Raw genomic sequence first — 12,161 nt, 5'->3', positions numbered from 1 at the left:
CCGGCGCGAGACTAGGACTGACTCGGCCGGGAAGGGGCGGGCGGACGTCGGAGCAGGCCCTTCGCGTCCGAGCCGGCTGGGGGCCCGGCTAGAGACGTTGGTGGGGAAGTGGGGGTGCTGATCGTTGTAGGGGAGGCCCTGGGAGGGGCAAAGCCCTGGTCCCCAGGAGGACGTGATGAGATGGGATCCCAGGGGCGGGACTCCCACAGCGCGAAGGCGAGGAGCGCGCGTCTCACTCTCGGCCCCCGGAGGGCGGGAAGCGGAGCCGCCGGAGGACCGGCTGCTGGGGCTCATTCGGCAGCTGAGGAGGTTAAACAGCCCAGGACTGGGGCGGGGGGCGCCCCCCGGGGTTGCCGGGCAGCGCCGAGACCCGTGGAGCACCGAACCGAGAAGCTGCGAGGACTTTCCGCAGTTAGACACTGTTCCCGCGATTCGCAGGTCCCTGACGCCAGCCCCTTGACAGTCACCCCCAGGGAGCTACACAGTCTCCATGATCTGGGGGATGAGCTCTTGGATTCCAGCTGCAAGTAGGTACTGAGGAGGAGTTTCCCTTTTACTGAAGAGCTGTCGGAAACTCAGGACAGATGACGAAGCCGAGACAGTTACTCCTGCTCCCAGTCACCCAGTCTGTTTCTGTGGCCCTTTGTAGCTGTTACAGTGTTAAGTCATGAGATCTAGATTTCATACCCGGGTGTGAGTCGTGGGCTTGAACTCTCTGAACCTGTTTTCACTTTTTAAAAATTGAGATAGTACTTTGCGGTATTGTAGTGAAAGCGTATTGTAGATTATAAAGAACATCCCCTCATCTTTACCCCTAGGCGTATTCTCCATTTCTTGCACAGTGTCTGGAATGTAATAGGTGTTCCAAAAAAAAACAAAACTTTTTTTTGGCGGCTGGCTGGCATGGGGATCCGAACCCTTGACCTTGGTGTTACAGCTCTGCTCTCTAACCAAGTGAGCTAACCGGCCAGCCCCAAATTACTTTCTTGTATGAATAAAGGAGAGTTGTGCATTTTTTATTATTTCCTACATTTCATTAAGAACTGATAGAGGAATGTCTTATTTGTTCTTCCTTCAGGTTGGATAAGGGCCCCAGCAGGTCATCTTCACCGTATTTTAGTCTAATAAATAATTTTCTCAAACCGCAGAAGCTAACAAACGTGGAGAGGAGGTTTAAAGAAAAAACATTGGTGGAAATGATGAAGCTGAACAAGCAAATAAAACAAGCTCAAATTCAGCAGGAACTGTTACTAGAGGAAAACAAGCAGCTATACAAGGAAAAGTTACTTGTCCAGGCTGAAAACAAATTTTTCCTGGAATACCTGACCAACAAAACTGAGGAGTATAGAAGGCAACCTGAGAAACTATGGAACAACTATTTACAAAAAAGTGGTAAAATTGAACAAAGGAGACAAGAATCAGCGTCCAGATATGCAAAACTAACTTCAGTGCTTAAAACTGAGTTATTGCAGAAGGAAAAGACCCAATCCATTTTGAAGCAGCAGTTGCAAGCAATGAGGGATATTTCCATATTAAAGGAGAAACAGGAGATAGAAATACAGACATTACAGGAAGAGAAAAAAACAGTCCAAGCTGAGGGAGCTGCAAGGAAACGGGAAGTACAGGTCCAGTTGCTCCAGGAAAAAGCATTACTTGAGAAACAACTGAGTGAGCCAGACATGAGGCAGTTGGGAAAGAGAAAAAGAAGGGAGCTTAAGAGGAAGGCCCAGGCCTTGGAGTTGGCAGTAAGGCAGCGTGTTTTTGAGTTCTCCCTTGGCATCAACCAAGAGAACCAGCAGTTGGGGAAGGCATTACTACAGCTGACTCAGCAATCCCAGAAGCTGGAGGCTACTCAGAACCTGTTAAAAAATCAGAAGCAGCAGCTGCAGCAGGAAAAGTGGTATCTAGACTGCGTAATCCGGGGGAGGCAACGACTGCAAAGAAGGCATAGTGGGTGCCTAAAAGGACAGAGTGCTCCAAATACCACATCGAGCCCTCCCCTAGGCACCAAATCAAGATTAATCCAAAGTAATTCCTGAAATAACACTGATTAAGAAGTGGAGCAAGTACTCTTAGCTACTACATAAACCTGGTTAAGAAGGCTTTTGGATTTTAAATTGCTGTGATAAAATATCCATCATGATGTGTTTGTGGGAAGGATTAGGTGCTTTTTTCCCAGCAGTCCTACTGGGTATTTGTGTGACTGGCTTCCCTTAACTAGCTTTTTCTTTAATTAGCTCTTGTTAATAAACAAGATATTCCACAGACCTCCAGGTAACCTAATACCTGTCCCTAACCTAATACCTAGCCATCTGCCAGACATCAAACTAGCTCAAGAAAATCAGTAGTGTGATTTATCACATCTAGCTAAGTTAGATTTCTTTATAAAGTACCTTTAAAGATAGTATTTCAGATTGACTTTGAATAGTGCTTTCTGTTCTGTAAGTTACCAATATCAGTTTATCCTTATTCCTTTTGCCCAACTCAGCAGGCAGAAGCAAACTGTTTTTAAGCTCTTTTTAAAGTTCGTGTGGTGACCAGATAGCTCCTTCTATAGTTTTTTCATGAGTGAAAAAAGTACTCTGATAACAGCCAAGTCCAATAAGTTCTAGGCAGAATAACCTTTCATCTGATGCTGAACCCCTATAATTTTAGCTTTGAGAAGGTAAAGAGATGGTAAGAGAAGGTAAATTGAGAAGGTAAGAGAAGATGGGGACATGTATTAGGAGAGCTCTTTTGAAAATGTTTTCTTTGAAGAAACACCTTGTACTAACAAGATGATTGAATACCTCTGCTTGTTTTAGGAAAACATATGAAAAGAAAGTTTTAAAATATTTTGAGTTTTTTTAGAGTCTTGTGCCATCCATTTCCCTAGCAGCATTCTAAATTCGAAGATGGAAAATTTTTAAAATATATAAAACAAAAAACTAAATTTGAAGATAAGTAAAATACTTAATGTTGATTATAGTAAATAAATTAGTTTTAGGTCATTTATTACATTTTCTTACATGTGCACTTTATAGTACATGAAGTGCCTTTTGTAATTAATGCGCGCCACATACTTATGCCCATTTAATAGAGCTAGGAATAGTGTTTTAAATTAGTATGGATTTTTAGGGTAGTTGTATTTTTTGTATTTATGACATTGAGGTTAGACCAGTGATTTACTTGAATGCTGAATCCTAGTATAGGAATATAATCCCATATTTTAACATTGCTCATCTATGGGAAAATATAATCAATTTTATGTTTTCCAGAAATTGTTAGTGATGAGAAACTTAAAAATAATTTTCCTGAATTTTCACTTTATATGTAAAATGAATTCATTTACAATTGGATTAAAAAGGATTCTCCTTCAATGTGCCTTTAAATTTTAGCTTTAGCAATTTTTGTTAAATATGTAGTTATTAAACAATGTTTTTTGTTATTAAAAAAACCTACTTATAATTTATCCATTATTGTTCCAATGTAATCAATTTTCTATTTCATCACTCTTCTCTCTTATTACCACTCCTGCATGTCTTACTCATACTAATATGCAAATAATAAAACTAGTTTTAATGCAAATATTAGGACTTCAGATAGCATGCAGGTACCTTAACCTAAATACCTCAGTTTGTGAGCTGGAAATACAGAAAGCCTGAACCTGGAAAGCATGATATCCAAGACAAATTTGAAGCCCTGTTTTCTGTAGATGCAAAAGCCCTAGGAACATATATCCAGATGACAGAGTCAAAAGTAGGAAGGATCTTAGACTTTCACTATTCTGCTGTTAATTCCTCCTCCTGCCATTGCTATCCCAATTATCTAATTCAGGAGTGGGTAACTTCCATCTGATTTCAGTTTATTTTTACTTATCATCCTAGATAAGACTGCTTGTGGCTTTAAGACATTAAATGGTTAATCACTAGCCAACTAAGACCTCAGTCCACTTTTTGTTTGCTTTGCTGTGGAGAAAATTAAACAAGGTGATGTTACGGAAAGGGAGTTTAGATAGAAAAGACATCTGGGGTGAAATTTAAGACCAGATTGATAAAATGAAGCCCACAGTGCAGAAATTGGGGAAGAAACCATTCCAGGCAGAGACAACTGAATGCAAAGGCCCTAAAATGGGAATAAGCTTGGTAGGTTCAAGGATTGGTACATGTGGCTAAAGTGTGGTTGGGGAATGGTCAGGGAACAGGAATGGAGAAGAGGAAGATGAGGCCTAGTTAGCAAGAGTACCACCACAGTGGCCATGTAAGGCCTTGGTAAAGGGTGTGACTGTTATTCTAAGTGCAATGGGAAACTATCAGGCTTTCAGCAGGTGACTGATGTCTGATTTACTATTTAAAAAACTCACTACAGCTATTATATGGAAAGTCCCCAGGCTAGTAACAAGTAGAAGGAAACCAGTTAGGAAGTTATTGTAATCTAGGCAAGAGGTGATAACGGTTTGGATTGGGGAGGCCACACGTAGAGTGAACAGATTAGAGATTTATTTGGTGGTAGACAAGACTTGCTAATGGATTTGCTATGAGAAGAGAGAGGAATCAAGGAAAACTACAATCTTGGCCCCAGCATCTGGATGCACAAAGGTACTGACTACTCAATTGGCAAAGAAGTGACTATAGTGTGAGGGAAAGTCAGAGGTTAAGATGAAGCAGAAGTAAAATTTTTAAAGTGTTCCATATTAAGGAGGTACGCAGAATATAATTTCCTTTTTGTTTTTTTTAAAGATGACCGGTAAGGGGATCTTAACCCTTGACTTGGTGTTGTCAGCACCACGCTCTCCCAAGTGAGCTAAACTGGCCATCCCTATACAGGGATCTGAACCCGTGGCCTTGGTGTTAGCAGCACCACACTCTCCCAAGTGAGCTACGGGCCGGCCCTTATAGTTTTCTTTTTTGTGTGAACTATTTTTTAAAAATATTTCAGACATCCAAAAAATTATAGAAAGCTACAACAAACTCACTATCCACCTTAAGAAATGTTACAAATTCAGTTGAAGTCCCTCTCAATCCCAGAAGCATCCTAAATTTGATGTTTATCATTCCTGTGCATGTTTTCATATTTATATAAATATGTATGTAAACATATATATCCATAGACAATATAGAGCATTGTTTTTTCATGTTTTTAAACCTTACATAAATAGTACAGTTGATGTATTCTGTAATTTTTTTCCCAGACATTATTTTTCAGATTTATTCATGATGATTCAAGCAGCTGTAATTTTATAGCTTGTACAGTATTCCTCTGTGTGATTATCACAATTTATTCTGATCATGGACAATTAGATTTTGTATTAGTCTAACAAAGAGACGCACAAATATGTGATGTCTTAAATAAGACATTCATTTCTCGCCCTCATAACAGTCTCATAGATGTTCCTCATCTGCAAGTGGCTCTCTGTCACAGGGTGATTCAGGGAGTCAACTATCTTCCGTTTTGTGCTCTCCTCCATTAGGACCCCATTATCGTGTGCATCCATCTGGAGGAAGGCAAAGGCAAGCATGGAGACACACTCACTCACCAAATTCTAGCCTGGAAGTGAGTGACAAGCCACTTCCACTCACATTCCACAGAAAAGAAGTGAAGGGGTACTTCACTAGAGAGGGGTGTAAGGGGAGGCAACTGGAAAATGTAGTCTAGCCATTTGTCCTACAATCCTATAACTTTGGAAGGTGAGAACAGATTTTGGTGGACTGCTAATAGTCTCTGATACACATTTCCAGTATCTCCCTATTGTAAACTGTACTGCAATAATCAATCTTGTTTTATGTCTCTCGGAACACCTAGGCAAGAGGAATTTCTCTGTACATACCTAGGAGTGAAACTGCTGAGTCTTAGAGTATATCTTCAACTTTCCTAGGTATTGCCAAATCATTTTCAAAGTGACTATACCAATTTACATTTCAAACTGTGCAAGAGAGTTTGCACTGCTCCACAACCTAGATATACCTGATATTGTCAACTTAGTTTGTTATTCTAATGAATTTTTTACAAAAACTTAAAAACTCAATAGTGTGATTAGGATAGTCTATACTGAGTCTTGCTGATCCCTGGCCTTGAGAAGGAAAAAGAATAGTAGTACCTGCAAGGGCCTCGCATAAGACTGGGCAAGTTTCCCATACCAATTCACTTTAATTTCAAATGATTCATTTTAACCAGCAGATTTCAGGAACTAAAGAACTACTGAGACAACTGCATTTGGAACTTATTTCAAACTCATCCCCATCTCTAGCCATCTTATTACCCCCATAGTGTCAGCAGTCATGTAGCAGATCGGAGTCAAAGAATAACTGGAAACATTTTAACCGAGAGTCATTTATTTATTTTGTCATTGCCAAACATCCCCCCAATCTTACTCACCAGAAATTAACATAGCTTCTTTATTTCTCCTCCCTGACAATCCTTTACTGAAAGGGCTTTAAGGGCACAACTGCCAACAAAAATGTCGAGTGGATACACCACATCCTTCACTTGTCTCAAAACTACCTATTCGGGCAGTATACAGTTCAGGCTTCAATGCTCCCTTGTCTGAAAGTGGTCTTCACAAAAGCCCACGTTTTAAAGCTATTTGGAGGAGCACAGAGAACAGAAAGTTAAAGAGTAGTAATAGCCTTTCAGAATTTGAAAAGGTAGTATCCATGTCAGGGTTAAATTTTTATGTGACATACGCCACAAAAATGCAAGGATATATAAGACCAATATTTATGCAAAATTGAAAGAGAACCCAGAAACACGACAACAAAGCTGCTCTAACCAATACTCCAGAGAAAGCCACCCTCAAAGAGAAATAGTCCATTAAACATTACCAGGTAGGCAAGAGATACAAAAAAAATTGTTTTCTTTTCAGCTCCAGATAAATATCTACATCTGGTGTCAAGGTCTCAGGATATAAAGAGGATAGAACTTCATATATAAAAGAGGATAGAAGGACAATATTCTCAGAAAATTCAAAGAGAAAGAGGTTGGCTAAAGGGGTGGGTAAGGACTTAGTGGGGTGTAGACTAACAACTGAGGTAAAGTCCAGGGGAGAAGGAATGTGCATTTTGATTTCCAATCTTACCAGAAGCACTCGATAAGGATACTGGATAGGATACTTTGTCAAAATATTAGGGGCAATGTGATATTTCTCTATCTTAAAACCAAAGGAGTTTCAGGAGGGCACTGATCATAGCAACAGATGAGGCCCTAGGCCCTAGGAAAGTTGGGGCAGTACTTATAGCTGCTTCTACTTTTTCTTTCCAGTCATTTTATTTTTATTTTTTATTTTTTAAATTTTTTTCCAGTCATTTTAATGTTTGGGACACATTACTCCTAAGTCTGCTTTCCATGCCTGTGGGGCTAGTTAATCACTGCTAATTGGTACAAACAAAATATCTTCCAGCAATAACCAGTGTAGGGAGGTTCTAGCTCTTTTATTCTAAGTCCATTTTCTTATTTTCAATCCTAAACCCATATTGAGAGGACAAACAGCCTCCATAAAGTTTGTTTCCCAAGGAGACAGGGTAACTTTATTACATAAGTGACAACAGTTCTAGCTTTCTAGGCTTGTAATATCACAAATACAAAATGATAAATCGGTTATGGTTTTAAAAAATTAGTTTGGAATCATTTTATAAGCTAGATGACGGCATGACTACTAAATCAATGGAGCTTCTAAGAACATTCTATGCCCCAGGAAGGAAAGGGCAACCAAACAGTTTTCTCAGTCTTGTACAGGTCAAGAGGGGCCTAGAGTTGGCCTTAAGAGGGAGCTCTTTGGGCAAGATAAGAGAAAAATAAGAGGACTCCAATGAGGAATAGCAAGAAAACCTACTAAAAGGGGGTGGGGAGGGGGATGAAAGTGAATAAGTAGGGAAGACAGTGAAATTTACACAGGTGAAAGGAGGTGAGAAAGTTACAGCCTTACACAAACAGCTGGAAGGATCTTCATTCAGCCCCATGACTCAGTCCTCCCAGCATAGGTCCCCATGACACCAGCATCTCATCCACTCTCCTAGGAGCACTTTTCACACTGACTGCCTATTTCCTTCCTCGTTTATGATTAGTCTTTGGGGGCTTTACTTTCTGGAACTGTGCTGGCACTGGCTCTTGCTCTGGTTCCATACAGGAGGTCGACACTACCAATTCCTCATTATTCCTCCTCTGATCCTTCCCTACTCTAAGACTCAGCTCTGTCTCAGGAAGCTCAATGCCAGGCTGCCGCCGCCTTCTTAGGGACCTTCTGCCCCTGTGCTGCTGCCTCCGCTTTTCTTCTTCTTGCTGCCGCTGCTTTATCTTCATCAGCTTTTCAAAGCTTTTGGTTGTTGTTGGGTTTACAACAAACCAATCCTAGAGAGGCAAGACAGAAATGTCATCCAGTCAAAACACAATGCAGAGCATAAAGAAGGGCTGTACGAAGTATGGGAAAAAAGACACAATTAGTGCAGAACACAGTTAAGAATGAAATAATATGGATCCATAGCTTAGAACTCTTGTGTTTTTTTGTTTTTTAGAAAATGACTGGTAACGGGATCTTAACCCTTGACTTGGTGTCGTCAGCACCACGCTAACCCAAGTGAGCTAACTGGCAATCCCCTATATAGGGATCCAAAGATCCAAACCTGTGGCCTTAGTGTTATCAGTACCACACTCTCTCAAGTGAGCCACAGGCCGGCCCTAGAACTCTTGTGTTTTATGTTGCAGAAATCCAATACAGAGCAGTTATTATAAGCATATATTGTATAAGACATGATTCTGGGTACTTTAATAAATGATCTACACAGTCTGCTTATTCAGCATCATCCTACCTGTTTATCTCCATCAGTATAAATATCATGAGATGTAAAGCACTGAGCAATAGGAGATTTTTGTTTCATGATAGTAGTGGCTAAGAGCATGAATTCTGCAGCCAGACCACCTGGGTGCAAATCCCAGCTCTGTTTCGAGCTATGTGACCATGGACAAACTACTTAACCTCTTTGGGCCTCAGTTTAAAAAATTAAGGGATGGAGGACATAAAATCTAATTGTGAAGTATTCTCGCCACAAAAAAAAAAAAAAAAGAATTTGAACCTAATCAAGTGATCTAACCAATCTTCTAGATCTAACTATCAATTTATAGGAAACAGCTAGGATAGCGGAACACTACTACAGGATGCAATCAGCAAAATCCAGAATGTGGGTATATGTACCTAACAAATAATCTGATTTCTTCAACAAATAAAGGGAAGGGGAAAAAGAAAAAAAAAAGGAAGAAGTTTTTAGACCTGCATTGTGCAATGAGATAGCCACTGGCCAAATATGGCTAATGAGCTCTTTAAGTGTGGCTCGTCCAAATTGAGATATGTTTTCAATGTAAAATACACACCAAATTTCAAAGACTTGATCAAATAAATTATTAAAATTAATTTTACCTGTTTTCTTTATACTTTTTAAAATATGGCTACTAGAAAATTTTTAATTACATATATAGTTCACATTACACTGGATAGTGCTGCTCTAGATTAAAGACACAAATGAAGTATATGGACCTTTATTTGGATCCTGATTTGAACAAACCAACTCAAAAAAAATTATGAGAATCAGGGAAATTTAAATTATGACTGGGTATATGATGAAATCAAAGAATCACTTAATTTTTTTAGGTGTAATGATGTTTGTGATTATGTTTTTAAGAGTCCTTTTCTTTGAGAGATACATATTGAAATAAACATTTATGGCTGAAACATTACATGGAATTTGCTTTAAAATCATCCTTCACAGGAGAAGAAAAGTAAGTGAGGTTATAAAGGAAACAAGATTGACCATACTCTGATGACTGCTGAGGCTGGCTGACAGTACATTGGGTTCTTTATACTATTTTCTCTGTGTTCATGTTTTTAAAATTTTCTGTTAAAAAAGGAGTGTAAGAAAACGTGACACAGTGAAGAAGGAACAGAATAAATATGTTTTACCACCCATAAAATTCGTACATATAGGCATAAATCAATGAACAAATGCAAGCCCCAAACTAAGTGAAATTCGTTGGTTCCAACTTTTTAGGAAGAAACCGGAGAAACCAGTTAACTATACAAAGGCCAGATTTTGTCAGGACAGAACTATCTTTCAAATACTTCCTGAAGCGTAAAAAGATACATTATTATTAAAAAGATATGAATGCCTTTCAGAAGAAAGCTCAGATTTTGATCAGGGATTCCCAAAGCTAAAACCAGTAAAGCAACAGGAACCACATTTGATGAAATTAATTAAAGCTGACATTGTTAGGAACTGTTAAATTTGAGGGCAGAAAACAGCTGAAGGTGCTCCCTGTATTTTTTTTTAATCAGGCAACAATAGTTTCTGCGGTAAGATATTCCAAAAGAATGCACACTCCTTAAGCTTTTGCAGTAAGGTTATTTAATTATATAATAAACAACTTCTCTGTTCACCTGTGCTACTAAGAAACATTCCGCAAGAGAAACTTTGACCTTCTGAACTTCAAAGCATTTTTATACATATTTTTTTCTTATTTTTTAATTTTGAAAAATCACAAACCTTCAGAAAAGTTATAATTGTTCAATGAACACCTAGATTTACCATTGTTAATCTCCTTCCTTTCTTTCATCCTACTTTTCTACCTTCCTTCTTTCTTTTGCTGATTAAAAGTTGGTTACAAATTGGTTGTAGACATCCTGATACTTCCTCCCTAAATACTTCAGCATGTGTGTATCTGCCTAAGAACAAGGGTATTCTCCTGCATAACTACAATACAATGATCACATCTGGGAATGTTAACATTGATACAATATGTACTATTATTTAATATAGTCAGTATTCAAATTTCCCCGATTGTCTCAAACATTCCTTTATAGTTGTTTTATGTAGTATTATAAACAGCATTAAAAGCAGGTTGCTGGAAGATATTAGAATGCTAGAATGCATGGAACTATAGAGAGTACTGTGAAACATAAATTACAAACATGTAAACTCAACCTGGTTCCCAAATGCCTGATTTAATTGGATTTAAGAGAATTAGAAGAGTTCAAGGATGCTCATAGTCACAGTGATTTCAAAAACTTTCACAAATTATACATCTAACTTTAGATGAGTACTTTAACTCCAACATCTCTGGTAACCATTTTAGAGTTATTTTTCTTGACGGTCCTAGCGCATATAAACAGGGACAACGTCCAACTCTCTTATGTCTTACATATCATGTTCATAGGATTACAAAAACACTACGGGAAAGCAGAGACCTCACCTCAGCATGGACAGAGTTGATGTGATACTTGACACCACTCTCTGACACAAATTCTTTCTGACACAGAAGACACTTGTATTTTCCAGCCACAAAGTTTCCCTATTTCCAAGAGAGAAAAGAGAATTATTGGTAAATTCAGAAACACATTTCTGGGCCATGTGTAGAAATATTACAGATGAAAAGAAAGAATTCTACTTCAGCAAAGATAAGAAGGCAAAAGATCAAAAACAGCAATCTCTTTAGGAAAACCAGCTTGGACAGACTGTCACCAATATAAATCTATCCTAATGCAACTCGGTACCACTCACTTCACCTTCAAAGAGACCTGACATACTCCTTCTTTTATTATGTAACAGGCCACATTTTTCTACCTTCCCATGTTCTTTTCACTTCACTTCCAAGTTCTCTTTGTTCCTCCCCCAAAATGATCAAACTCCCAAAGTTCAACAAAGGAACTGAGGCACCAGTGTTCTCCTGAGTGCTCTCCTGACTGCACCCTGCCCTGTTATCGTATATGCCCAGCTGTGTCCCGCCCTGCTGTAATGGCTAAACGGCCCAGAACTTTTCCCACCTAAAAGGAAGTTATAACCATATAAGGTCACCCTTTATCCCAATGTAAAAAACCGGAAGTATAACAATATAAAAGAGACAGCCCCGCTGCATTCGGGGCTCAGCCTTTGTGACACAAGTCCACTGAGCTGTTGCTAGCATCAATAAACTCTGCTTCTTCTACAAGCCTTGGTGTCCTGCCTCTCCTTGAGAGTTCCCTTTAACATGGCTGTAACGTGCTGTAACACAACCAATGTGTAATTTTTCCCATAATGATCCACTGCTGCAAAAAGTGCCTCAGAAATCCACAATTAGAAGAGTATCATCCATAATACCTAGTTTTAAGGACTTAAAAAATAGGATCAAGATGACACACTTCTAAGCATTCCTGGAGTGATCTG

The 12,161-nt window shown here is 39.1% G+C and overlaps 2 protein-coding genes across 7 annotated transcripts in view; one reads left to right on the top strand and one right to left on the bottom strand.

The window, feature by feature from the left end:
* Positions 1–11: 11 nt before the first annotated feature.
* CCDC121 (coiled-coil domain containing 121) lies at positions 12–3,284 on the top strand. Its single transcript, XM_063078466.1, has 2 exons — positions 12–527; positions 1,079–3,284. The coding sequence occupies exons 1-2, from the start codon at positions 181–183 to the stop codon at positions 2,037–2,039; spliced, it is 1,308 nt and encodes a 435-aa protein (XP_062934536.1). The 5' UTR covers positions 12–180; the 3' UTR covers positions 2,040–3,284.
* A 3,009-nt stretch (positions 3,285–6,293) lies between these two features.
* Positions 6,294–12,161, bottom strand: part of ZNF512 (zinc finger protein 512) — a 29,398-nt gene continuing 23,530 nt past the window's right edge. For all 6 annotated transcript variants that reach the window (XM_063078089.1, XM_063078091.1, XM_063078090.1 and 3 more), the window contains 2 exons: positions 11,212–11,310; positions 6,294–8,322 (listed from right to left, as the gene is read on the bottom strand). In XM_063078089.1, coding sequence (XP_062934159.1) covers positions 8,014–8,322; positions 11,212–11,310 — 408 coding nt within the window. In that variant the 3' untranslated portion in view covers positions 6,294–8,013. The remainder of the gene's footprint in view (positions 8,323–11,211; positions 11,311–12,161) is intronic.

Source organism: Cynocephalus volans, chromosome 14, assembly GCF_027409185.1.
Source record: "Cynocephalus volans isolate mCynVol1 chromosome 14, mCynVol1.pri, whole genome shotgun sequence".
Lineage (NCBI taxonomy): Eukaryota > Metazoa > Chordata > Mammalia > Dermoptera > Cynocephalidae > Cynocephalus > Cynocephalus volans.
This window is presented reverse-complemented; position numbering and strand designations above follow the sequence as displayed.

What these genes read in the sequence shown, in the direction of transcription:
- CCDC121 (XM_063078466.1), top strand. Translation starts at nt 181, where the DNA reads ATGGGATCCCAGGGGCGGGACTCCCACAGCGCGAAGGCGAGGAGCGCG. An exon ending in CTCTTGGATTCCAGCTGCAA is followed by an intron (nt 528 to 1,078) that starts GTAGGTACTGAG and finishes TTCTTCCTTCAG; the next exon opens with GTTGGATAAGGGCCCCAGCA.